This window comes from Gigantopelta aegis, chromosome 2 (assembly GCF_016097555.1).
Source record: "Gigantopelta aegis isolate Gae_Host chromosome 2, Gae_host_genome, whole genome shotgun sequence".
NCBI lineage: Eukaryota > Metazoa > Mollusca > Gastropoda > Neomphalida > Peltospiridae > Gigantopelta > Gigantopelta aegis.
This window is the reverse complement of record NC_054700.1, coordinates 47608998-47636194: the sequence shown is the minus strand read 5'-3', so window position 1 is coordinate 47636194 and position 27197 is coordinate 47608998. Positions and strand designations below refer to the sequence as shown.

General features: G+C 34.3%; 3 protein-coding genes across 7 annotated transcripts in view; 1 reads left to right on the top strand and 2 right to left on the bottom strand.

The window, feature by feature from the left end:
• The window catches only part of LOC121386478 (COP1-interactive protein 1-like), a 53748-nt gene extending 53270 nt beyond the window's left edge, over positions 1-478 (bottom strand). Inside the window, exon 1 of the mRNA XM_041517396.1 lies at positions 394-478. The gene's annotated coding sequence lies outside the window, so the exon portion shown is untranslated. The remainder of the gene's footprint in view (positions 1-393) is intronic.
• Positions 479-609: 131 nt separating this feature from the next.
• LOC121386462 lies at positions 610-8567 on the top strand. 3 transcript variants are annotated; one of them, XM_041517368.1, is made up of 9 exons: positions 610-725; positions 2518-2589; positions 2815-2907; positions 3626-3698; positions 4072-4163; positions 4972-5085; positions 5814-5898; positions 6409-6513; positions 7511-8567. In XM_041517368.1, the coding sequence occupies exons 2-9, from the start codon at positions 2546-2548 to the stop codon at positions 7649-7651; spliced, it is 747 nt and encodes a 248-aa protein (XP_041373302.1). In that variant the 5' UTR covers positions 610-725; positions 2518-2545; the 3' UTR covers positions 7652-8567. The 3 variants fall into 3 exon arrangements, with proteins under 3 accessions (XP_041373302.1, XP_041373311.1, XP_041373320.1); XM_041517377.1 differs by having other exon boundaries at positions 615-639; XM_041517386.1 differs by lacking the exon at positions 610-725 and adding an exon at positions 772-1007.
• A 1114-nt stretch (positions 8568-9681) lies between these two features.
• Positions 9682-26027, bottom strand: LOC121386440 (28S ribosomal protein S29, mitochondrial-like). Of its 3 annotated transcripts, none has more exons than XM_041517342.1 (13): positions 25924-26027; positions 20802-21031; positions 20408-20509; positions 18897-19005; positions 17868-17960; positions 17215-17351; positions 15838-15912; positions 14287-14366; positions 13542-13620; positions 12981-13040; positions 11884-11976; positions 11118-11232; positions 9682-10668 (listed from the first exon to the last, which is right to left on the bottom strand). In XM_041517342.1, the coding sequence occupies exons 2-13, from the start codon at positions 21006-21008 to the stop codon at positions 10583-10585; spliced, it is 1236 nt and encodes a 411-aa protein (XP_041373276.1). In that variant the 5' UTR covers positions 21009-21031; positions 25924-26027; the 3' UTR covers positions 9682-10582. The 3 variants fall into 3 exon arrangements, with proteins under 3 accessions (XP_041373276.1, XP_041373289.1, XP_041373283.1); XM_041517355.1 differs by having other exon boundaries at positions 25944-26027; XM_041517349.1 differs by having other exon boundaries at positions 25963-26027.
• Between the last annotated feature and the right edge of the window lie 1170 nt (positions 26028-27197).

The window sequence follows — 27197 nt, the reverse complement described above, 5'->3', positions numbered from 1 at the left end:
AAATACTAAGTGTGCTGAATCACTGGAGGTGCTGATACACCAGACACGGCTGTAGGACTAATTTCTAATGGAATAATTCCTTTCAATAAAGACTGGCTGATTGTCACTTGTCAATCATACATCAAACATCTAACAGTACACTGACAATGGATTTGGAACAAAATTCCACTCGAACTGCTCCGTTAAACTATGTTTTATTCGTTGGTGATAGGGACTCGGAGTGGGGAATAAGGAAGTACTTCAAAAATAATTAATCAATTTAATCATGGCGAAACACTGAATGGATTTAGTGAAAACGTACTTCTAAATTCTTAAACCATATCATCAACCACAAATGTCCTTTGTAGTTACTAGGAAAAAAAGGTCACTATTTTTAACACATTAACTATCTACCTGTACTTGATTATTTGCCTTTGTTGTTGTTTAGAAGTTAAAGTAAACATCCATTTCGGTCCACCATTTTGATGCCACCTCCAAAACTATGGTGATGAATGACGTAAATGCTAAAAACGTCACAAAAACAGGTGCCCGTTTTCTAACCTCGATTGTTCATTAAATAGCTCCAAGGATATTAAAGGTACTAAAGCAACTATAGATATCGAAACCTTTTGTGGGTTAACTTTAGCAGACGATGTTTTGGTGACTAGAATTTTGTTGTAGTCCTTAGACTTAATCTAGAATCAGTAGTATGGGTGTAACTTTACGAACAGTTTTGGACTAACCAAGTAATAATAGAGAAATAATAGATCTATAATGTCCTTCAATTTGCCCTGCATTTCTTTTATCTCGAGGTCTGGGGTTATGATAGGTTTTTAAAAAAAAAACATTTTCAAATGATTTTGACATTTGATTTATTGGACCTGTTACGGCACAGCAATAAACATCACAGTAATAAATACCGTTTCGGAGAAGTTTATCTTGATGCACTAGGGGTATGATAGCATTGATGGATTGCAGGACCAGGGACCCCGTTTTACGAAGCTATCTTGACGCAAAGATCACCTTAAGTAGGCTAATTAATGCATAAGGGACTGTCTCAAAATTTCATCACTTCTCCCTAAACGAAAGAAAGAAAGAAATGTTTATTTAACGATGCACTCAACACATTTTATTTACGGTTATATGGCATCAGGCTCCCTAAACGAATAACCCTTCAATATTTTTCATCCCCTTCCCCCCTTCAAACGAATTTAGTTAGGGGAAAAGGGGTTGAATTTTTGGGGGCCACAAAAGTTGTAGGATGACATTGGCAAGATGTATCTTCCTAGTCCGTAAACAAATAACAGACACATGGCAAAAGTATTTTGGTGACTTATTTTGATTCATTCAAAACAATGAACAGTCAATTCAGTTCACTGGAGACAGACTAGTGGAAAACAATTATCTCGTTTTAGATAATCTGTGCAGGAGAACAATAGCTATATATCAAGACATTGCAGAGGCTAATAATTATACTGTTCATATGCAGTTCAGGAAATTCTTCGTTAACTGTGATTTCGAATTTCACTTTATAAATAATTTTTTTTAAAAAACACCAAAAAAATAACCATAAACTTATCCACACTTCCATTTTCGACTTTTTATCCTTATGGGTGTTTTACCCCCATCCCCCTTTCCATAGGTTATTCGTTAGGGGAGAAGTGATGAAATTTTGAGACGGTCCCTAACTACCGTAGGGCAAATTTATGTTGAGTAAGTAAACTGGGTCAGTCTGTAGAACTAGTTCATTAAAATAAACTTTTAACAGAGCATAATGTCCAAGGTTTATTTTAATACCTATTATTTTAATCTCATTGTTCCATTTCAAATATTTTATTATGTAAATTTCTACTCGATGCCTTTTTTTGTGTGGGCTAAATGAACAGCATATGAGAAGTGTGGGGGGTGGGGGGTAGCAACCCCTTCCCTAGTGGTGAAGAAGATTTTCAACTTCAGACACAATCGATGGAGACATTCCAGCAGAATGAGTTGGCCTGAAACCTTTTCACCATGAATTTTCACCATACTACACACAATATTAGTTGTAATTGATGTAAACGTTATTAATCATTGGCTATTGAATGTCAAACATTTCGGAATATTGACAAATAGTCTTAGAAAGAAAACCAGCTACATTTTTTTGCAATTAGTAGCAAAAAATCTTTTATAAGCACCATTCCACAGACATGATAGTACAGTCCACGGCCTTTGATATACCAGATGTGCACTGCTGGAATGAGAAATTGCCCAATGGGTCCACCAATGGGGATCGATTCTAGACAGCGCTTTACCACAGGGCTACATCCCACCCTATAATTGATGTAAAAATGCATACTTTATTCGTGCGAAATCTTATATATATATATTTAGTAAACATAGGCATTTTCATTTAATTGGGGAAAAAATTGTTCACACTAAACACGTCTCATAGAATATTTTGTTTGACAGTGATGAAATTAATGTAATGATTGGGGTCGAATGTAGGTGTCCTTTAAATTAAAAGTACTGTATTAAATTTATTATTCATGTTTGCCACAGAAAGCTCATAATATGAAGTGCAGACAGAATGACGGATAATCATGAAATATTCATCGATGTGCCTTTTGGCAAGTGAGTATACTCTGTTACAAAGAAACTTAAAAATCAATGTGTAATCTTTTTGTTGTCATTAGGATGTGGGAAAACTGTTAAAGGCAATTTAGGCTTAATCTTTTAAATGGCATAAAATTTCTGATCAAGTTATTGAGAATAAAAAAGTTATTAACAATTTTACTTGCCATTATAAAATATTTTTCATATCAGTAACATCATATCTTTTTCTTCTTCTTTTGACAGGATGTCACAAACGGCAAAACGTTACTGTTCTCTTGATTTTGACAAACATGACAATTACTCGATACATACTCCTCCTAAGACACACATTAACAAGTAGGTATATTCCAGTATGTATACAAAATTTAAACCGTAATTAAAATAATTTGACTACAGATTACATATAAAGATACATGTTCATTTGTACTATGAAGTGATAGGCTACAGAAACTGTATCCTCAAAGGTATTAGAACAAGTAAAGTAAATGTTGGTTCCATATTTTGAAAATACACAGTTGTTAGAAGGAACAGCAGGTGAAACAGATGTTAAAATGTAAGAAGTGATTCACTTAAATTAGATGGACAACAACCCTGATTTGTGTTTACGTTTAAATTATCCAACGGTTAGGTTCAAACCAACTACTCGGTGACCTGTGTCTGTGCATTAGTATTATACCTTCTGCTGCAACTCTTAACAGGAAGGGATCTTTTATATTGTAGACAGGATAGCACACACCATTGTTTTTTACATCAGAGAATAGCAAACAGGGCTTTAGATTTCATTAATTTGAGCTTAGGAAGGTTGTTTTAGTTCATTACTGTCATTAACAGCTGGTGGAAAGTTGTCAATATTCAGATATGTATTTTAAGTTATTGTAATGTCATTAAACTTTACATTTCATTGGTTTTGAGGTGAAATACTTTGAGATGTTTGTACTTAATTTGGGCATGATTATTTTGGGCACAATGTTTATCGCCTCGATGTTGATCCAATTTAAAGCCCTTGCAAATACCAATTAGCAAATCATCTAAATTCATGCATTATTATTTATAGTCCGTTTTCATATCACATGGGAACAGTAGGAAGAGCTACCAGGTATCCAGACGAGCCTCGGAATTGTACACCAGTAAGTGGGTTTTTTGTGTGGTTTTTTTGAAGGATTACAAATTAATACATAAAGGGATATTCCTGATTTTATAGCTATTGTAACAGTTTGTGGCTAATAAAGAGTCATTTTAATTACTGGTACAGTTGCTTGTATATTTTTTTATTTCAACTTATTTTTTGTGCTTATATCCAATTCCTTCCTTGTTTAGAATATCAGTGTCTTATATACAATGAGTTCCCAGTTCCTGTAGTAGCTGAATCTGAATTTTAACAACTAATATTGTTTTTTGTTTTGTTAGTGGTTTTTGTACAGAGGGCTAAAATAAAATATATCTTTGTATACCTCCTATAATACTAAAGTCTTTAACTAATTTTTTCTTCTTTCCCCTTAGATTTCTAAATCTGCTGATTTGGATATTTTTCAAAATAAAGATGTCTTTTCAATACTTCCCTTTGAATGTCTTCCTCATCCTCAAAAACTCAGGTAAATTGTAAAAAAATAAACATCAAAGTAGTACATAATGTTACTACTTGGTGTTTGTTTAAAACATGTTTATAAGTTGTCTCTTCTGTTAAAACAGGCCCGATTTGAAGAGTAAAGTATTCCCAAATCATCTACCACACTATAAATTAACCTTTTTAAGCCGCCAGAATATTTTGATACTTCATTTGGTGACTACTTAATAAAGATTTGACTATGCACTGTAATATACCAGTGATTTGATCTAATTTTATGGAATATCTAAACACATTTATCATAATAATAACAAATTACTTTAACTTAGCATATTTATTTATCAGGAAGACAAATATTTTGTGAATAAGATAACATTATGAGTTTTGTGTTCATAGGAATAAATTGAGATATTTTATATACAGCATATTATATAAAGATCTTCACTTACTCAACTTTTACTGGTACTATAAATGTGAAGCAGAAAAAGTTAGAAGTCAGTCTTGAATAGTTAGAGAACTGTTTACATTATGATGAATTTGATCAAAGATCATCAATTACTAAATTTTTACTAATAATTTTTATTCATAATTCACAAAACACTTTTCTTTTTTTTGGTCAGTTATTGGCTAATATGTTTTTTTCATATTTGGGTGTGGCTAAACACCATTCATTTACTCCAATTATATAAATATGTGTTTTTGAATTAGTATTATTTTTGTTAAATATAAAAAAAAAAGTTTATTGTATCATTGTTGATGTTAAAGAGAAAAACTCAAATTGTGATAAATGGCGATAAACTTATGAAAAATATCTAATGTTGTATTTACTCTCTTAGGAAGAAGTCATCTCAAAAAGTAAGACCACCAAGGAGAGATTTTAATAAAAACTTTCTAGTTGACAACCATCTGAGACAGCTCAAGAAGAGATATGCTTTTACCGGATCTTACGAGTAAGTTAGGGTATTTCTAGAATCAAACAATTTTTTTTTTTTTTTTAAATAGTTCTTGGATTTAATTTTTCACACACACCAGGAGCAGTTGCAGGATCTTGTTTTGAAAGGATAGAAACCTTTAAAGAATCACCCAGATGACATCTCACCTACATAAAAGAAATAAATGTATGATACACAATTGTACTGAATTTTAATAAGTCCGGGGATCAGTCTTTACCATAGTTTGACACTTTTTCATGCTGGGGTGTTGTTAAATATCTATTCCATCTATTCTCTCCATCTGTCACCAAGAAAGGTGAGTGATCACTCCCGCTCCCCTCCAGGGGCGAGACGTAGCCCAGTGATTGGTCAATTTGGGATCAATCCCTGTCTGTGGGCCCACTGGGCTATTTCTCGCTCCAGCCAGTGCTATGTGACTCGTACTTCAAAGGTCATGGTATGTGCTATCCTGTCTTTGGGGTGGTGCATATAAAAGATCCCTTGCAACAGCGGGTTTCTTTCCTCAATATCTGTGTGGTTCGTAACTATATATATCCGACACCATATAACCGTAAATAAAATGTGCTGAGTCCGTTGTTAAATAAACCATTTCCTTCCTTTCCTTCCCGCTCCCCTCCAGACTCGCTTGGAACGTTTTAGGAAAGCAGCAAATTGATTTCACTCAAGGTGAAGACTGGATGTGGTGTGCACATATTTACATGGTAATTCGCAGTTTTGTATTTTAGAAATGATTGTGAACAACCTCTAGACGAAGCAGTTGATGCCAGTATCCTGTCTACAGATGGTATCAGCAACAGATACACTGATACGGTGAATATGATGAAAAGAGCACAATAACTGCTTTATGATTAAGTTTTTCCATTAAAAGAAGGTCAGATAATAATAACCAGTGTTTCGAACAGTGGTAGAGTGTTTCCATTATTTTATTCACCAGAGACGAATAACAAATATGCAATGGTGTTGTCACCCCCCCAAGTTTATATTCACTGTCATTTTAACTAGTAATTCTATACATTAGCCAATATATCGTGGAACATGGGTATGGAAATGTAATGGCTTTAAAGTGTTGAATGATTATGGAAAAAAACAACAAAAAAACCAAAACATTTATTTAAAATTAATTTTTTTTATTAATATTACATGCCAACACTATCTTGTAAGAATATCTTTCTGAATGTTTCTTAAAAGAGACATTAAAAAATTGTATTTTGACTAAAAAATTATTTAAAAAAAAACAATTCTGTTCATGGAAATAGAACAATATAATATGTTGAGAATAAAATAGAACATAATCAAAACCTACTTCTATTTATTTTTCAGTTTGATGCACCACTGAATAAAATTCAACGTACATGTGACACCACTTTCACTGATGCCATATGTGAAAACAAACAACATCCTGGAAGACCCCAAAAAGAAACCTTTGTATCTTTATATCTAGCAAGATCAGTTCTGTGATGAAGCTAGATCTGTTCAGCTCACCTGGCCCGAAGGTCTCTGTCATCTATCTGTTTGGCTTCTGTCAACATTATACATTTGTCTAATTCTGGCAGTTATTAACCAAACTTGGTCCAAATGATTCTCTCATGTCCCACACCAAGTGTTGTAACTATCTGGGCCAATTAGAAATTCAAAGTAACTGACCTAGTTTCAAGAGTCAGAATTTGGCCAAATATGATCCACATGATCCTCTCATGGCTCTGACCTAGTGTTGGTATTTTTCAGGTGACCTTGTCATCCAAGATTGCTTCTCTGACTTATGATTTGCTAAAAATTATATCTCAAGTTCAACCAATTTCAGCTAGTGTCATTTTCAACAAAACTTTGTACAGGACCTAGACATTTTTGACAGTCTTCTCATTGTCTGATTGTCCGAGAGATTTTAGACTTGTTACCAGACAAATAATCCTCTCATGGCCATAACCATCACATGCATACATCTTCATTTATTTCCTAATTATATCACAGGTGAAATAAGAATTCACAAAATGTCATAGCATATGCTGTGATAAAAGTGGATCACCATTTATTCATTCTAATATCAAATTACCATACGACCATCTGTGATAAATCATTATTGCTATTGTTCACTTTACCAGATAAGCGATTCAGTACCCAATGGGCATACTTATAACAAACAAAAGAGGTTACATTATTTCTTGTCCTACAAACCCCTTCCAAACCACTTGGTGAAAAATAGAAGGGAGGATTGTAACCTGCATAACTACCCCACACACACACACCTCAGCCCCCGGCAGTATACCCTTAAAGTTCTTGTATTTTGTCAGTACTAGATGCAGATTAGAGTAGGTAGCAAACCCCCCACCCCCCTCCCCAATTCAAAATGCTCTGAAAATCCAGTGTTTTGAACTAAATCACTACTTTGAAATAAACTTCAATAATTATATCCTTAACGAGACAGTTTACATGCGAGGACTTTGAAACCGAATATACAGGTAATCCGTTCATGGAAACGTATCTTGATCTGCAGTTGAGGAAAGACTTTTTGATGCAGCAGCACTGGCACCCCATCAACAACAGCACCCCAGTGAAGGAGGAATAGCTTACATACAAACTATGTTTAAAACGTTTGATTTTGAAAAACTCTATTTGTTACTAGACCTGTCTCACCCAAAATATTACTTTCTTTCAAAGAGTGCTTAACCTAGCTGGTTTACATACAAGTGTAAAACCAAATCTCACCTATCGGAAGAGTTAAAAAACTACAGTAGAATCTCATTGGCTCGAACGCCCAACGGTCGAACCTACCAGTATTCTCGAACCAAGAACAATGTCCTTATTTTTTCTCTATTAAACCCTTTTATTTTGGTGCCGATTGGTCGAATACCCCTGGGGTCGAACAGAAGCTTTCTCTCAAACCACTTTATTGGTCCGAACTATTTAGCTCGAACGACTAAGTCTATCTGAAGAAATACAAAAAAATATTTATGTACAAATTTTTCATCGACCCTTTCACGTCAGTCACAAAGTAAGTTATTATAAATTCAGAAGTGGAACGAATTAATCCTAGATCATATGCCGGCTTATCATGTTTATTTAACACCTATCGGTAATTATCTTTCTAGTACAGACAATTGTACTACAATAATCGTTAGCTGAATGAACCTTGCATGTAACACCAATCAGTTGGTGAGCCTAGGCAGGCCTCGCTGTTTTACTTTAAACATTTTAATCGCTACTCTATGCATGAGCGTCGGCATATCTTGTTTTTAACTTGAAATACATGAGGGATCAATGTAATGTAGTGATTGCAACAATAACTGGTAAAGGGTCTCCGCCTGTGCTTCATGCACTTTAATTTTTGCTCAACGTTGTCCATATATCACAAATGATTCTACAACAGCATAATAAAGAACGATTTTTTAAATTAATAAATATTTATAAATACAAACTACCAGTGTATCTCATCCGACATTTGACTGCGATTTCGTTACTCATGAGTCAATCGGACCATCTCGCCCAAGCCAATTTTACGGAAATATGCTAGGTGTTCCGATTGGTTTTTGTGTTACAAAAGCACCCGACAACGGCCGAATGCATGGTTCGAACTACCCGATGGGTCGAACAGACTTTGATGCACCGACAGTGTTCGAGCCAATGAGATTCTACTGTATATAATTGTTGAATAATATGTGCTGTATATTATTAAATGGATTGTACTAATTCATATTCAATTCAATAACTGCATTTTTTTTTTTGCAATTGAAAAAAAAAAAAATTCATGTTATGGTATATCCATTTAGTTGGGCAAAATTTTCATGTTTGAAAAATTAATATCGCCATTTTATCACATGCAGTAGTTATATCCCATTTTTTGTTTGGATTATTTTTTATATTGAAGTTACTCAATGTGTTCTTCATACATTACAAGGAAATTAATTAAATATATTATCATTATTGTTAATATTTGAAAGGAGTTGCCTTTTGTGGAGCAAAAAAAAATCATTTGCAAATTATTTATATTTTATTAAGAAATTGAGGGGGGGTTTTTTTTGCAAAACTAAAACAAGAAGAAAAAAGTAAAAAATAGAAGAGTAAAATGTTCATAATTCATAGGTAAATAACAAATATTGTTTGTTTATGTGTATGTACTAGAAATAAAATAAAATAATTAAATTTTTAAAAACTGTTTTGTTTTGTTCTGTGGTACAGTATTGGATTTCTACAAAAGGTATGTAGGTAAGTTTTGTTTTGCGACATCACTCGAACGCATTAAGCATTGGATGTTTAACATCTAGTAATTCTGACATGTAGTCTCCAAAGAAAACATATTTTCCCATTACCAGCAATGGATCTTTTATATGCACTTTCCCACAGACAAGATGGTATATAATAGTCTGATATACCAGTCGTGGGGCACTGGTTGGGATGGGAAAAACCCCAATGGGTCCACCGAGCAGTTTCGATGATGACATGACCCAATCCGCAACAGCAAATATTATTTTGTTATATATAGTCATGATTCATCAGTAGGCATTTACTCATATATTGTGATTACAGCCCACCATTCATCATGACAATTAAATATTATACTTGTGATACTGCTAACATAAAAAAAATAAGATTGTAAAATGAAAATTTAGGTTTTTTTATTACCAATATATTTAATGATTTGTCACATTTCTGTTAGTTGCAGAAAATTAATAGCACTACATCAGTATTATGTCTTAGGATTCCAGTCATTAACAGTTTGGGTATTCAGAGTATGTACACTTTTTATTTACATGTATGACACCCAGTTCCTTAATAGCAAAAAATTACATATTTTATCCTCTTCTGCTTCCATTGCTAAGACATTACCACAGCTGATAATCAATACCTATATTAAGTTGATTTAACTGTACCAAACTTTATTAAAACACAAGGAGGACATTGTTCTCAATACATGATCTCCTGCTTGATAATTTTCAGTATGTCACTACACAGATGTAGTTGGGGAAAATCACAAATTACATCCCTAATCAAGGGAGTACATTTTCCGTTGAGCCAAAAACCAATTTAATGCAGGATTTTCAATAATTAAAAAAAAAAATCTGAAATAGTCTATTGAAAAGGAAAACAAAGGCAATGTCATTTGATATTTGACTGCAAATTGACCAAATATTTTTTTGTCTGGTTTTAATTTTACTTTGCTATAAAGTTAACTTTTAAGTCACTTGAGATATATAGTGTACTTTCCTCTTCAACTAGCAAAAATTCTGATTAATGGCTACAACACCTTCATTTTATTGTTATCGGGACATATATTGTAAAACACTAATTGTTTGGGCTCTTTAGTAGGTCCACTTCTTTGCGATCTTGCCTTTTAAAATGATTCCTTGGTGTTTAGGGGTGATAGTCTTGAATAATTATACAAATACTTTTGACTGTCTTGTATCCCAAGCAATTTTGTTGTGTTTATGATAAAAACTTCTTATATTTGCAAGTCCAATCCAGTTCCCTACGACACACAAAACACAAAAAGTTGATTCGGTTATCTTGAAGCACACACTCGGAATAGTTTGTAAGGGTTATTGTTGCTTAGAAACAACAATTCCTTTTTGCCTTGTTCAGATCGAGCTAGAAAAAACAACAAGAAAACATCAAACTTAATGCCATAATAAAATTTATGCCGGTATGTTATCAGAACATTGCTAAGACAGAAAAATAAAGCTGTAAATATTATTCTCCTGCACTGCACTCAAGGCAAGTAAAATGGTAACTTAAGAATTATAATTATGTAACGTAACAAAAATGTAGATACGGCAGACTTTACTTTACCTTTACTGTAAATACATGTATGTTCTAAAATTTAAAATTTTGATAAAATTAATGCATGTTATGGAATGGAGAATGGCCTACAGGTCTAAAAGCCAATGAAGCTTGAAATTCTATTCTAACTTTTTTCAAATATCACAAACATGAATTTACCTACTTATCCTAAACACATTTTTTATTCAACTGTAGCCTTGTAGTCTTCAAAGAACATGTGTTCTGAATATAGAATCAACTGTTTTAGTTTATTATACCTTCTGGTGTTTGAATCCACTTCATGTGAAGATAATATTCCAAACAACTGTATGCTTCTTTTTCTGTGTAATAGGGCACATGAATTGGGACAAATGGATCCATCCATTCAAAGCCCTAAAACGATACCAAAAAAATCAAGTTATTCTCTTAAAGCAGAGTTCGACAAATCCACTAGCCCTTGGTCCCTACTAATGAATTTGTGGCCTGGGCTGGTGGAATCAACTATATCACTATAATACATAGGGCACTAGCCAAAGCTTCTGTGAGGGCTAGTAACTTTCTCAAACATTTGTCGATCACTGCTTAAAGCCACTATTGAATTTTCTTTTTACTGTAATTCAACTGACCCACAACGCATAGTAGTACATTAATTGATCAACATTTTATTTGTTTATATATTAAAACAAAAACAAAAGGATATAAATATCATAATTAAAATAGTGATGAATCTGTGGTTAAAACAAGTAATATGTTTTTAAAGGTTACCCAACATTGATACAAAGTAGAATATTGCCCGACTGGCAATACATAAATTTGTAAATTAATAAATTAAATATCATCTTGTCAGTATATTTTTATTTATTTACTTTAAGGTACTTTATTTTCATGGCTTACAAATTTTATGCAAAACAAAAAATAACTAATTTTGCAAAATTATATTTTCCCACATTCTTGAGTACATTTCATGCTAAATGTATTTGGGTTATAAGTGCGAAAATTAAGTTTCCTCGGAAATAAAGTATTTTACAGTATACTTCAACTCACCTCTTTTCCTAATAAATAATGAGGTGTATCGTTTTCTCTGTCTGTGCGATAATTTGCCATAGGGTCAACAGTACACACCACAACTCCATTTGTCTATCAAAAATAGATAGAAATAATTAGTATTAAGGTACAAAATCTATCAATTCTCTATTTATTATTGTATGAACTACACATTTCCACTTCACTACAGTAATTACTAAGCACTATACAAAATGTGCACTTATTGCCATTTAACATTTCACTGATTTACCCATTTTTTAATGAATAATATTTAAATGAAAAAAAGAAAGGAATAGTCTTTAACACCACCTCAGCACATTTTAAACTATTGCTACTTTGTGTCAAATATCTGATTATTTAGATAATGGTCAAAAAATGAGGAAATATATATTTTTTATTAGATAGACTACTCTTACGAATTAGCAACAAGGTATCATTTGTATGTATGTGCAGGGTTTAGGGTTTCGGGGGTAAAAAGAAAACCCTCTGTTCAAGTGAATTTTCCTTTTCCAAAATATTTTCCAGGGAAGCATGACTCAACCTCTCCCTAAAAACTTTGTTCACCACAGTCTAGACATCCTTCCTGCATAAATTCCTGCACACATACACCCGATATCCCACAGCCTTTGATGTATCAGTTGTGGGCACTGGTTGGGATGTGAGAACTCCCCATTTGACCCAGGATAGAGTGATTAATCCTACAAAACACTGCACCTCAGGGCAGTGCTCTACCACTCAACTAAACTCTTATAATTAAAACGATGGATGAATAAATAAAACATTTCTAAAACACCATATTATATTTTAAAGGATGGGTGAATAGACAGATATTTCTCAACCACTGCATTACAAATGGAGCCCTGGCCATAAAGTGCTGTTAACAGTAAGAAGAGGTTTAATTAAAACTGACAGGAAATAATGATTAATAAAGAGGTGTTCTCATTATGTGATAAATCACACCGACATGTCGAATGTGATCGAATCGTACTGTGATTAAATCGGAATGACTTTAGTCTTATATGTTCCAATGTTTGTAGAACCGACAAACTGCATGAGAATGCCTCTCCAATGGATACAAAATCACAAGCAAATCTTACCCAGTCATTTTTTAGCATCTTTCTGAAGTTGTGGACAAGAGACAACTGGTCGGTCATAACCTGAAATGCAAAATAAAAATCAAACACATTTAAAATAAAATAGTATCTGTGAAAGCAATACCCAGTACCAGATTTCTATGCAATTCTGAATTTTAGTGCTACACAGAAACCGTTTGTTCTTGTTCTTTGATGAAAAACTCCCAACTTTTAACAAAATAAGTCTTTTTTTCATGTCCGACCTATTAAATTTAAACATAGCAAATATGATATAATAATTATACAGGTATTGTTTTAACATTATATTAAGAACAAATGTTTGCATGGACACATATATGGTGTGTGTGTGTGTGTGTAAAAAATATAATACCTATTAAATTATAGGCTAAAAACCCAAAAATAACTAAAATTACATAAAATTTATATTTCTAAAATAATAATTAATATTTAATACTAATTCTGTTGTTTGATACCAATGTATGCCTTTAATGTGGGATGTGGATTTTTTCCAGAATCGGATGTCCGACTCAAAACATTTATCTTAAACAGTGAACAGCAACATACCTCTACTTTGTCTAGTGTTTTAATACAGGTTTTTGTCCAAAAACTATTTACACCATCAACTGCTACTAAAACCTTGACTCTGAAAAACAATGGAAATAATCTTACTTGTTGAATATTTATATTTATATTTTGATATAAATATATATATATCGATATATTTAACTCCATGTATTGAAACAAAGGTAAAAAACACTTTTATAAACAATTACTAGCAGTGGCATAGCGTGGGCGGGGCCACCGGGAAGGTTGCCCTGGGCGCAAAATTCTAGACTGGAGGAAGGGACTCGGGGAGTGCTAACGGTCCACTGGTTAGGGGGCGCAATACTTGCAACCCACGCTACGCCACTGATTACTAGTAATGATATATTAATTTTTAAAATTTGGTTCACAATCACCCAGTACCCCAACCAGTAAAGTAATTATTATATGCTAGTGCATTACCATGCATCAGGCAAGGTTTGACAAATCCACTAGTCCTTGGTCCTGGCTTGTGGATTTTTGGTCTGGTCTAGTGGAAATAAGCAATTGTATTACTATAATATACAGGGCATTAGCCAAAGCATCGGTGACTTGTGACTTTCTCAAACATTTGTCAAACACTGCATCAGGGTGTTTGAAAACACAAATCACATAAGATTTAAAATGGAATGGTACTTTACATTAAAAGAATTTGTTAAAAAGTTGGTGGATGGAGCTTGGCTGGGTTTTCGGGAGGGGAAGCACGGTTGTAATACAAGTGTTTCACCTTTTTAAGTCAGCTTGCTTTTTCACTTCTTTGAGTACCACTCCAACACAGTCGGCGGCAAACTTCACACGATTTAAACCCTAAACAAAATACTATATGTGAATTTTACTCTAAAGATATAACATTACGTATCAATATATACATTTAAGAACAACAGTCTAAAACAGTAGTTTAGAACTGGGGGTCCGTGGATTCCCATAGATTATATGAAGTCTAATCAGCAGGTATATGAGATATATGCAGAACTTCATATACATCATTTTCGCTTACTATACAAGATAAATTTATCACACGGTTTGAAAATGCATTTATCACTATAGTAAGATTGAATAGGTATGTAATAAATAAATATTTTTATCATATAATATCTTACATTTTCAGTACAATCAAAGTATGTGATATTTTTCAGATCACATACTTTAAGAATTTGATAACTTTGCAAATTAGATGTAAAATAATCGAGGTCACAGCATTGACATTTAAGCAAACGTACTTGAGTGACACTCTATAAGTGACGCATGCATTCATAGTCATCAAAAATCAAATAAAAACATTTCAATAGCAATTTTACACTGAAAGCTGTCCAGTATTCAGAAAACAAAAACCATTAAGCCCATCATAAGGACATCCAAAATGACGTCATTCGAGTTTGACGTCATTTCCATTAATAAATACACCACGCCATATATTCTTACGTCATTTGAATATCTAGTAATGGTGGACTGGAATTAAAGTTGCGTGCCAGAGGCTCGCATAATACAATTTTTATTCCTAATATATGATACTGACGATACCGAAAAACACTGGTAATAATCTCTATTTATTTAATGTTAATAGAATATGATGTATACACAAAGGATGGGAATGATTCTATAATAACACACAAAATAACGATTAATCGATGGATGTGAGAAATTTAATATATAAACTGACTTTAACTAAACTTCAAAATATTGTTTAATCAATGGCTATTATGTATATGTCAATGAGAGTCAATTTTCACACTGTTTGGCTTTGTACACAAAAAAATATTCTAACATGAAATGGTTATATAACTTTATATTTTGTTTAAAATTATGAAAATTAAAACACCAACATGTAAATACACCATTGCTCAATATGTAATTATTATGAGAAGATTCAAGGTAAAGAGACCGGTTTTTATTTGTGTGGCGAAACATTGCACTAATACTGCCAACTTTGAATTTAAATGACTTTTATATTCCAATGACATCATTTTGTATGTCCTTACAATAATAATAAACTGGATACATGATGTTTCTGTTTTCAGAACACTGAAAAAAACTACTGCAAAATTTCTATTGAAAATGTTTTGTTTGAAAATTACCAACGCATGTGATTATGCTTGAAGAAAATCTTGCTATTAATTTTTTTTATTACTATTTACGAAATATGGATCTGAACTGGAATTTTTGTAAGATATGGTATATTTATTGTGTACAAAGTCAAAACAAGGGTGCGAAAAGTGACTTTAAAAATATGGTCATTTCAAGACATGGTTAGAGAAGAAAAAAAACCCTGCATTCTTACAAAGTCAACAACATCCACCAGTGGTGTGCCTTCCTCAGAAGATTCTCGCTTGCTCCATATGTATTTCGAAGTAATCTAAAAGAACCAACATGGATACTATCACTTTAGTAGTAGTAAAGTCTAACAAATGCTCCCATACAGTCAGGATCACATCTAGCAGTGGGGAGGGGGTGCAGGAGCAACAGGGTGGATACACCACATCCAAAAATATGTCTTTGATCTAGCAGCATCCCTTCATAGTCCATTCCTTGACCTGGTGTGGGGGCTTGTATGTCTCAGTGACCCAGAGAGCTATTCCAGCAGGAGCTTTGGCTTCTGTTAGGGACACCCAAGCTGGACTGGTCAATGGGTAGAGGCTAGACTGATATGGACTAAGGGTGAGGTATTGGGCCGCACAGCTCACTCTAATAGACACAATACCATGCATCAACAGCTATTATGACTAGCAGCAGAAGACCTGTTATTATTTTGACAAAATTCTTCTTTTTTTTACCCAGACAAAATCTTCCTCATTACTTTGGCCTAGGTATGACCCCGACAATGTATGACATCTAATTATTGTCAATATAATGAGTAATTTATGGAAGTAGCTAACTGAAAACCAAAGTGGGTTTGTGTGATGTTTGTCATATTGCACAATATACTGTGACAAAAACCTGTACAACATTTTTAAAATCTTGGACAAAGAGGTGATGATGAATGAAAAGTTAAAAGTGTGACATCACTAGTGCACATTGATTTAGCTATTGGATGTCAAACACTTGGTAATTTTTACATATTCTTAAAGAGGAAAACTACTACAATTTTTCATTAGTAGCAAGGGATCTTTTATATGCACCGTCCCACAGACATGATAGCACATACCACGGCCTTTGATATACCAGTCGTGGTGCACAGGCTGGAACGAGAAATAGCCCAATGGGCCCACCGACGGGGATCAATCCCAAACCAACCGCGCATCAAGAGAGCGCTTTACCACTGGGCTACATCCTACCCCCATGATGAATAAATAACTGATAATTGATACCACAATATACAGTCATTTCATGCTTACAAAGTCAACTGATGTTTAATTTACAGAGCACACCCTACCCATATACAACGTGGCTGCAACATAAAGTAGTTGGCTAATAAAAATGTTGTTTAAGTTATTTTATTAATTTTCAAGGAAATACTCTACATATCTTAAAATTGGTTAAAGCAAACTTATTTCCAGTGTGAACCCCGATTTACGATGATATCTTTAATTGATTACTAATTTTGAACTATTAAGCTGCCTAATTTACAATGATTGTTGTAATTTTGAAGTGTAATTTACATCCTTAATTCTGTGACTGAATTAATGTATTCATCTAAAGTGATATTTTAAGTATTTACCATCATGTCTTTAATTAGTGACTGGTTCTGGGTACGGAAATGCAGAAGCCACTCTGCAGCCTCCACGGGTAAATCAATCCGACCCGATCGGTGAGAAGAGGGAGACAACTCCTTGAAGTGAACATTCCAGTGAGCAGCTGAATTTTACAGAAAAATTCCTATTTTAATGGTAATATACGTAAAGGTTTCATCAGGTATCAAAACAATAAATGTGTGTGAGAGCACACAGAGAGAGAGAGAGAGAGAGAGATAGAGAGAGAGAGAGAGAGAGAGAGAGAGAGAGACAGAGACAGAGAATATACATCTCATATCCCATCTCTTTCTCATCTCATATTCCAACCAATTTGCAAAAAATCTACTTAGAAAACTGTTTGGCTAAATGAAACTTGGCTACAGATTGTCTGATCAAATTCACCCAATTGCTAAATCATTTTGGGTTTCAGCTTAAACCCTGCAAAGGAAGGATGAGAACAAGAAATAATGAATGAAAATGCAGTGAGTATGTGTTTGAATGTGCATGAGCATTGCATGTGTGTATATTTGCGTTTAAAGTGACAGCTGTTGCTTTTGCTTGTTTTGTTATTTTCAAATCAATACTATTATAGACAATACGAATATGCTTATTATACACATTAAAAGTGTTCGCTACTTACGCCATGGAACATGGATGAGGAGCCAGTCGTCAGAGGAACAGTAATGGAGGATGTGGGCGAGTGTCATCGTCTTGCCAGCTCCACGACGACCGTCCACACCAGGTTAAGAAAAATACACAATCTGAACGAAGTGAATACTAGAGGGAACTAGCCATGTGATCTGGTTACATTTTTGGTTAGAGAATGGGCACACTTACCCTCACCTACCCACCAAAAACACCAACCAAACTAAATCTTAAAAATAATTACATTTGCAAAAACTAATGTTTTAATTTTGGATAAATTTTTTATAAAAGGGAGATAATTGCTGATTCTTACAGATGACATGTATGATACTATCTATTTTGATGACATCATGTTGTCTCTGAGTAGTAAATAATCTCATCCATATTTTTCTTCATCAACTTTCATTGCCAAGAACCTAGGGCAACACATTACAACTGACATTTTAATATGATATATCACTTTGATATGTATTATGGCATTTCAAACCATATGAGAAATAATGTGGGTTTCTCAACTCTGGACATCATTAAAATCAGAGCTTTTTTTTAATGATTATACCCAATTAAGGTTCATGCATGCAATCCTGGGATCACATCTCAACATCTAGTCGTCCCATCAACAAATGTATATAAATAGTTATACTTAAGTAACTAAACTACATGTATAAAAATACCAGAAAATGTCACTCTTCCATTATACTTTGATGACACATAGCATGGCCATTTGATAATTTTTCTAACAAAACTCAACACTTTTTTACACAGAACCACCCCACCCCCACCACCCCCAGCTTCACCACCCCACCCAAGACACACAGCTTTTCTAACATATCACGATACCCATTTTTCTGAACCAATGTAGCTCCCAACCTCAAGTCCAATCTGACATCTTTTCTAATTACATCCTGATAACCAATTTGATTAATTTTCTTTTCAACTATCACAAATGATCAGAATCCAACACACTTCCCAAATGAACAACCTTGAAGAAGAACTAGCTATGTATTACGTGTGTCGAGGATACAAAGCATAAACCTGGGAACGGGATAGTCTAGGTTGATTTTCTTGATGTAGTCTATTACTTCCAGTGCTGGGGCACGTACCATAACACTGGACTCCTGTAACGTCTTGCCCTGAATAAAACAAAACAAAACTAGTTAATTTGAGTTTTAGCCAAGCGCCCTTACTGCATTACACCTTTTATCATACCTGTGTTTTGTTTAGCGACACCACTAGAGCACATTGATTTATTAATCATTGGCTATTTGTGTGTCAAACCTGCTATATTTTTCCATTAGTAGCAAGAGTTCTTTAATATGCACCATCTCACAGACAGGATGCCATGACATGAATGAGACATACCAGTTGTGGTGGACTGGCTGGAACGAGAAATAGCCCAATGGGCCCATCTACAGGGGTCGATGCCAGACTGACCACACATCAAACGATTACTTTATCACTGGGCTACGTCCCGCTGTAATTCTCTTGAAGAAGTTTATTATATATGAATGAATGAATAAATGTTTTTAAAAATTGGCCATTCAGTATTGGGTGTCAAACAAAGATAAATATATTAATGAACTGATGACTGCTGTATACAGACGAAACGTTAAGATTTATATTCTTTAACTTGCAGTATTAAATTCACTGGAGAAAAAGTCAAAATCATAATTATATACTAGTATGTACTTTATTCTTAGTATCTTATATTACTGTAAATACAGAAAGTTCTGCGAACAACAAAGTACTGCGAAAACTGCGATGAACTAAAGATCGCAATACTTTCTCCACGCAGTATTATGTCGTTGGTGATTTTTTTGTTCTTTCAAAAAAAGAAAAAAAGAGAAGAAATACAAAGTATCAAAATAAATAAAAATCAGTTTTATTTAGTAATTTAATAATCAACCAGTCATAAGCAAACATGTTCAGTCTTTGTAAATTGCACAGTTACTCACTTTGGCCTAGTAATCCTGCCAAACGCCATCCTCTGAGAATCATTTCTTTGTCTTTCGACAACTGATCCATGCAGGCCACACAACCCACTGAGCATGAATAGGCTTGATCACACTTATTCTTAAGTCAACACCTTTGTCATTCTTTTCTTTCAAGTTCTTAGCTACAGTATCAGCATACCACTGAGTAAACCTTTCCTTCATGGCATATTTAAAATCTCCGTTCACGGACAGATCCATTGGCTGCAGCTCACCCGTGCAGCCAGCCGGAACAAATCTAATTTCGAATGACCGTTTGCATAACAAGTCAAGAAAAGATTTGCATCTGTGGGCGGCAAAAACATCAAGTTTTCACTCCTTGCGGCTGATGATAAAACAACGTTATTGTGTTAAGTTTTAAATACAGTTCTATCAGCTGAGGTCGCAGTACTTTCTACATGCAGTTTTGGCCATTGTTGACTACTCGCAATACTTTCATGATGCAATACATAGTAGATTTACAGTATTCTATAACTAGTAAACTTTAAGAATCATCATAAAGTAACTAACATAAATGAAAATTAATAAAACAAAAAATACTTACCAACTTCTTAAATTCCACAGGCAAACCTTTGGAAAATAGTTTTTTGATCACATTTTCAGGTAGTGTGTAGAATAAACCTTCTTCGTGTAGACTATGTTTTGTCTGAAAAAATTACATGAAATAAAATTACAAAAAAGAAATTTATCTCCAGAGTAAATTTAACTTTTAATTATTTTATGAGGAATACATCTTCATTTGTGATTAAACATAAATACATAAAATCATAATTAAATTCATCTTTTAAATACAACCCCAGTAATTGCCCATGGCAATGAGCAATGCCATTGAGTTTATAATTCTCCATATGTCAATATTTGCTATGCACTTCACAGTATAAAGAATAGCATAAACCATATTAGCCTATAACACCTGTTGTACTATTTTTGAGGCTCACCGGATCATCTTTTTCAGTCCTGAAAAAAGGTTGCAGATTGTGACTCCCCACAGATTTTTGTTTCATTTCCGAGGCAAGCTTGAATTGTTCGGCAAGACTGGCAAAAGGTGCTACCAGTTCAGCGTGGATTGTTTTCCTTGAATGGTGAACACGCCCAACCATCCTGGGAAGACGCCCACAGAGGCATCTTGCTGATGAGATATTCATGGTGCTCCTAATACAGGGATGACCTGAAATATAACAAGAATTACGTGGAATTAAATGTTTCACCCATGTCTCGTTATGCAATTATGCATTGTGATGAACATCTAAAGGGGCAACTATAAAGCAAGTTTGATTGATCTAGGACTTATAGTTTGTGAGAAAGTGATCTAAATGCGAAACATTAATGCAAATGTTGACACTGTTGCCGTTGACACTGGAATAGTAATACTTATATCTCACATTCGTAATTCGTTTAAGTCGAGACAATAAAAGGATATTTTAATTCATATATTCATAAAACATTAAAATTCAATGACAACCAAACACAGAGTTCGACAAATGTTTAATCAATTCAGTAGCCTTCATAGAGGTTTTGGCTAGTTCCCCATCAGGGTTTCTACCAGAGGGTATAATGGGTATGATGCCATACCCAAATTTTTGTCAGATATTATGGGTTTTTCAAAGTTAAATTAATGACTCTTTATCATTACCGTGTGATTTTCTTAACCCTAACCCTAAATTTATCCTATTTTGTTTCTGGGGGAGGCCCCCATACTCTGTTTACTGTGGTTGCATTCAATTTCATAGCGCCATACCCAAACATTTCTTTGACAGAAACACTGCCCATGTATTATTATATGTATAATTATATGTATACATCATATGTAAGAACGGTGGAAAGGCATTTTGTATTATACTGTATTGTAATATTGTTGATAATTTCAACTAGACCAGACCAAACATTCACTAACCGGGACCGAGGACTAGTCCTTTCAGGGTTTACTCATAACATTAAACGTGCCCACACTTTTCAGATATTTTACTTTATTTTTCCTTTATAAGAGTGTAAAAGTGTGCACCTTCCTATGCTCATGGATGTTGTCTGAGCTAGACAGTCTACCGGTATCTGTGAGCCTGTTGCATGATTTTGTGGCGCCAGTCTCTTTTCAAACTCAAACACTTCACACTTAATTATTATCTATGAATAGGTGTTCCTCAAGTTCTTCACCATTCATCCGTTATGTGTATATTGCAAGTGATGACTATTTTTTAAAAGGCGACACAGATTTCGCCTTACGGTGACTGGCACGGCGAAGTCAGGCTGGTCAAAGCGAAGTTTGGGCTCGCTTTGCCTGGTCGCATGAGCCCTGGACAAGAAGACATAAAACAGGATGACTTTGTCGGGTTTCTTCTTGCAGTGTCTGCACTAATTGGAAACGTACAAGTTTAATTTTATGAGTGAACTCTAACAATCTGCGGTAATTAATTGGCTTGTTTTGTTACCTCTCAAATACAGACTTGCCAATCAGGAATCCCAGGTAGAGGCAACTAACAGAATAAACCAATTAACTAAGAAAACATTCTGTGTATCATTTTAGTACGTAGGTCAATGCATGGACAATACATGGTATAATTATTTTGACTTGTTATTATACAATATATAGTTATTGCTGGCTTACTGGGATGTTTATTATTACAGAACATTGCAATGAATGTCTATTTTATCATCCCGCAAAAACCAGGGAGATTTGTAATATTGTGCATTGACGTTTTGGAACGTGGGTGTATAGCGCAAGAGACTCATTCCTGACGTTACGCATTAAGTATTATGTAACCACCAGCTCACCAGAGGGCGTATTCACTGGAATGGAACAAAATAGGCATCACATTTAACCATTTTATTAATTAAATATAACAATATATGCTTGTTGATATTAAGCAATAATGTGCATTATATATCATTGAATATGCATACCAGTCCAAAAGCCTTGCTACAGCATTCCTTTAAGAAACTGTGTTATCGGAAATTTAGAAATTGAATGTTTTAAAACAAGGCACACTCTAGCTCTATTCTCACATACTGTATATATATAAAGAATCATAGTCATTTTGTACCATGGTCATTCATGGATAGCCCTTAAACTTTGAAAATTGCAGAAATTGACTTCTTTTTTTTTTAATGTCAATTATTAGTTATTACAACAAATTATATTGCCAAATTAAGATAAAATTCTCAAACTGCTTTCAAAATTCACAATTGGCGAATTTGGCGAGTGCCAGAGCTAGCCCTGTCATTTTGTACCATTCTGGCTAGTCATTTCATACCAAAGTCATTGTGTACCATTGTGAAAAGTAATTTAGTTAAATTGTACCATAGATGTTTTGTACCACAGTCATACTAGTTCCTAATTGTGACATATGTTATGGTTCATACATTCACTTCTAGGAATTGGGGAAGAATTAAAACAATATGGGTTTTTTCGTAAGCCTTCTGGCTGTATTATGCCTGTTATTTTGTAATATTGCGCATTGACTTTTGGGACATGGGTGTATAGCGTAAGAGACAGCCGGAGTGAATTGGTTAATGAATCACCTTTTTGGACTGGTACTACAGCCAGATGGGGTCATAGCAAAAAAGTGAGACAAAAATGTTCTCAATTTTGAAGTGAAAATAAATGCTATATCCTGGTGTCATGTTTTCAATACGATAAGCAAAAAATAAAAATATAATAAAAACAATACTCCGTACATACAATAATACTTTACCTTTCTCAAGTTACATTAGTTTATTGTGAAAAACAGTGATAATTTCCCATGAACGCCAAATTTTCGTCCAAAAAAATTAGTTGCTAAGTCGTACAGGTGTTTCCGCTATATTTTCACAAACGTCAAATGTTTTTAATAGTTTCATTGGCTGTCTATTTTTGTCCTTGTTATGGTAGTATAGGGTGTATACTCAGTGCAATAATTCACATCAAAATTGTCTTTGGAAAATAAAAATCATAAAATATTTGTAACTTGTAAAAAATATTGAATAATTTTCAGACCAATAGACAGTGGTCACTGAAAACATATTTACATTATGTTTTCGTCATAGGTTAATGTCTAATCATCTTTTTTTACAAATCAAGAAAGAAAAAGAAATGTTGTATTTAATGACGCACTCAACACATTTTATTTACGGTTATATGGCGTCAGACATATAGTTAAGGACCACACAGATTTTGAGAGGAAACCCGCTGTCGCCACTACATGGGCTACTCTTTCCGATTAGCAGCAAGGGATCTTTTATTTGCGCTTCTCACAGGCAGGATAGCACAAACCATGGCCTTTGCTGAACCAGTTATGGATCACTGGTCAGGAAGGAAGGAAGGAAATATTTTATTTAACGACGCACTCAACACATTTTTTTACGGTTATATGGTGTCAGACATATGGTTAAGGACTAGGGCCTCCACGAGTCCAAAATATGGGACTCGAGTACTCGAGGGTCAAACTCGACCCGGACCCGAGTACCCGAAACTTACACTAGATAATGATGAGATTAAAGAATAAAGTTAAATAGAATTATGCATTTTAATTCCAGGGCTGAACATGGATACCAAATCATGTCATTGTATTGCATTTAGAAACCGGTTGATATATTTAGTGTTATGATGGATGGACGGCCAGTTTAAAAAAAGAAACTAGTGCATGATCTTATAATTATTGTGTCACTTATATCGTTGATTATCTAATCCTGAAATTATTGTCCTACATTCTCCAGTGTATTATAGTTGATTCCACCTTGTACGGGTACTCGAGTCCTGTGAACGGACTCGAGTCTTGCTAGACTCGACCCGTGCCCGAGTACTCGAGTACTCGTGGAGACCCTATTAAGGACCACACAGATATTGAGAGAGGAAACCTGCTGTTGCCACTTCATGGGCTACTCTTTTCGATTAGCAGCAAGGGATCTTTTATATGCACCATCCCACAGACAGGGTAGTACATACCACAGCCTTTTATATACCAGTCGTGGTACACTGGCTGGAACGAGAAATAGCCCAGTGGGCCTACCAGACCGACCGCGCATCGAGCGGGTGCTTTACCACTGGGCTACGTCCCGTTTCCTGGATCAATGGTCAGTGCAAGTGGTTTACACCTACCCACTGAGCCTTGCGGAGCACTCACTCAGGGTTTGGAGTTGGTATCTGGATTAAAAATCCCATGCCTCATCTGGGATCCGAACCCAGTACCTACCAGCCTGTAGACTGATGGCCTAACCACGACGCAGGTTTTTACAAATCAATGGCACTAAAATTCAGATTGTTACCTAAGTACTCTGATAGAGGTACACAGCTATATATATTTTCAAAAAATCAAATTCCACCATTCCACTTTTAGTTGTAGAAAATGTAAATGCACATGAAAACATGCCCCCACCAGAAATTACCGAAAAGAACTTTGCTGTGAATGACATAAGAGGTAACCCAACCAACCTTCCATAAATTTCATTGTTCAGTGTAATGATCACGTGATATATAGTCTAACTTTGGCAGGTCAGATGTCAGTGTTGCAGACGATAACTTTGCAGGGATTTGTGATACCTGGATTTCACTATGTGAGGCATTTCATTAACACCAAAATATTGCATTAAGAAAAACTGATAACATGCACAATATTTATGGTATTTTAATTAAAAAGTAAAGTTGGCAGCTTAACTTGAAGCATTTTCAATATTGAGAGGAAAAAAAGACACTTCGTTGTTTATGTTCAGGCTGATAGTGACATAATATCTTGCATAATCTTGCGATACATGCAGTAACAAACAAAGTATCGAAAACATGTCAATCGAAATTGTATGACATTGACAGTACAATAAATATAATGCATGTTTGCAGTGGTGTATGTTGTTACTGTTAGTGTATGTTAATAGTGCCAACGAGAACCCGTTCTATTGGCACTCTTCATTTGAAGTTGGGCAAATTAACATGGATTTCAATGGCAGATGACATCTGTGTAGCGAGACCTTAAATGTCCATGCACCGACTACCCCTCTGTGACCCTAACCCTTGATTAAAAATATTGGAACATTAAAACGATTTTTAAACTATTTTATCACAATGCAAACTATTAAACATGTATATAGCCATACTTTTCTAATTTTGGGATTACCCAATGAATTGTTTGTTACTTTTTATAAGGCTTGTAACAACAACAAATCCTGATGACACTTGCAGCTATATGGGCGCAGCCATGATTATTGTTGCATGATGGGATATTTCACGTACCCAAACAAAAACGTATCAAACAAAAACGTACCCATTTTTTTTTTTGTCAACACGTACCTATGCCAAAATGTACCTTCACCAAAACGTACCGATATTTTGAACAAAATGGACTATTTAAAAGAAAAAATTATCCCCATTCGACAGCCTACCACTTCTTAGTTACAATTTATCCAAGTGACGCCACATGTTATTTAAACAATTATAATATCTTATTACATTGTATCTGGAGCAAAAATACACATATAATTATGATATTTACTTACGTTTTACGTCATTTAATTACTCTATTCATTGTTATATATAAATAAAACAGGCTAAAACTTATTAATTTTTTATAATTTTATATTATCTGTATTTTTAGATTTGAGCAAAGCACTTGACTTGGTGGATCACCAAATCTTGCTACAAAAACGTCAGGTATATCGACTGTCACCGAGTACAGTTGAATGGTTTAAGTCATACTTAAACAACAGAAAACAGCGTATACAAATTAACAATATTAGCTCCAAAGAATTGGGTATAGTATTTGGTGTGCCTCAAGGCTCTATTCTTGGGCCTATTTTATTTCTTATGTTTATAAATGATCTTCCATTATCTACCCAAAATGTCAGTGTAGATATGTATGCAGATGACACGACATTACACACATCTGGCAGACATTTGTCAGTAATAGACACTACGTTACAAACAAACTTAGATGCCGTAAACTCTTGGTGCATCAATAATAATATGTCTATAAACCCATCTAAAACTACTCATTGTCAAAAACATTTAGGACTCTGTGTTGATCAAAATCTTAGTTGGAACACACAAGTTGATCACATTTGTTCACAAGTTTCATCTAAACTGGCTCTTTTGCGACGAATTAGCAAATTTCTCACCCCAGAATCAAAATCTCTATTCTATAATGCATATATTCTTCCCATATTTGATTATGGATCAGTAACATGGGGTCGTTGCAATAAAACATACGTTGACAGATTAATAAAGCTACAAAAAAGAGCGGCTAGGCTAATCCTTGATAAGCCACTGCTAACTCCTTCAGCAGGCCTCTTTAAGGAATTACAGTGGTTGCCTTTTGATTATAGGTGCACATACCATACAGGTACATTAGTATATAAGGCGTTAAACAATCTGA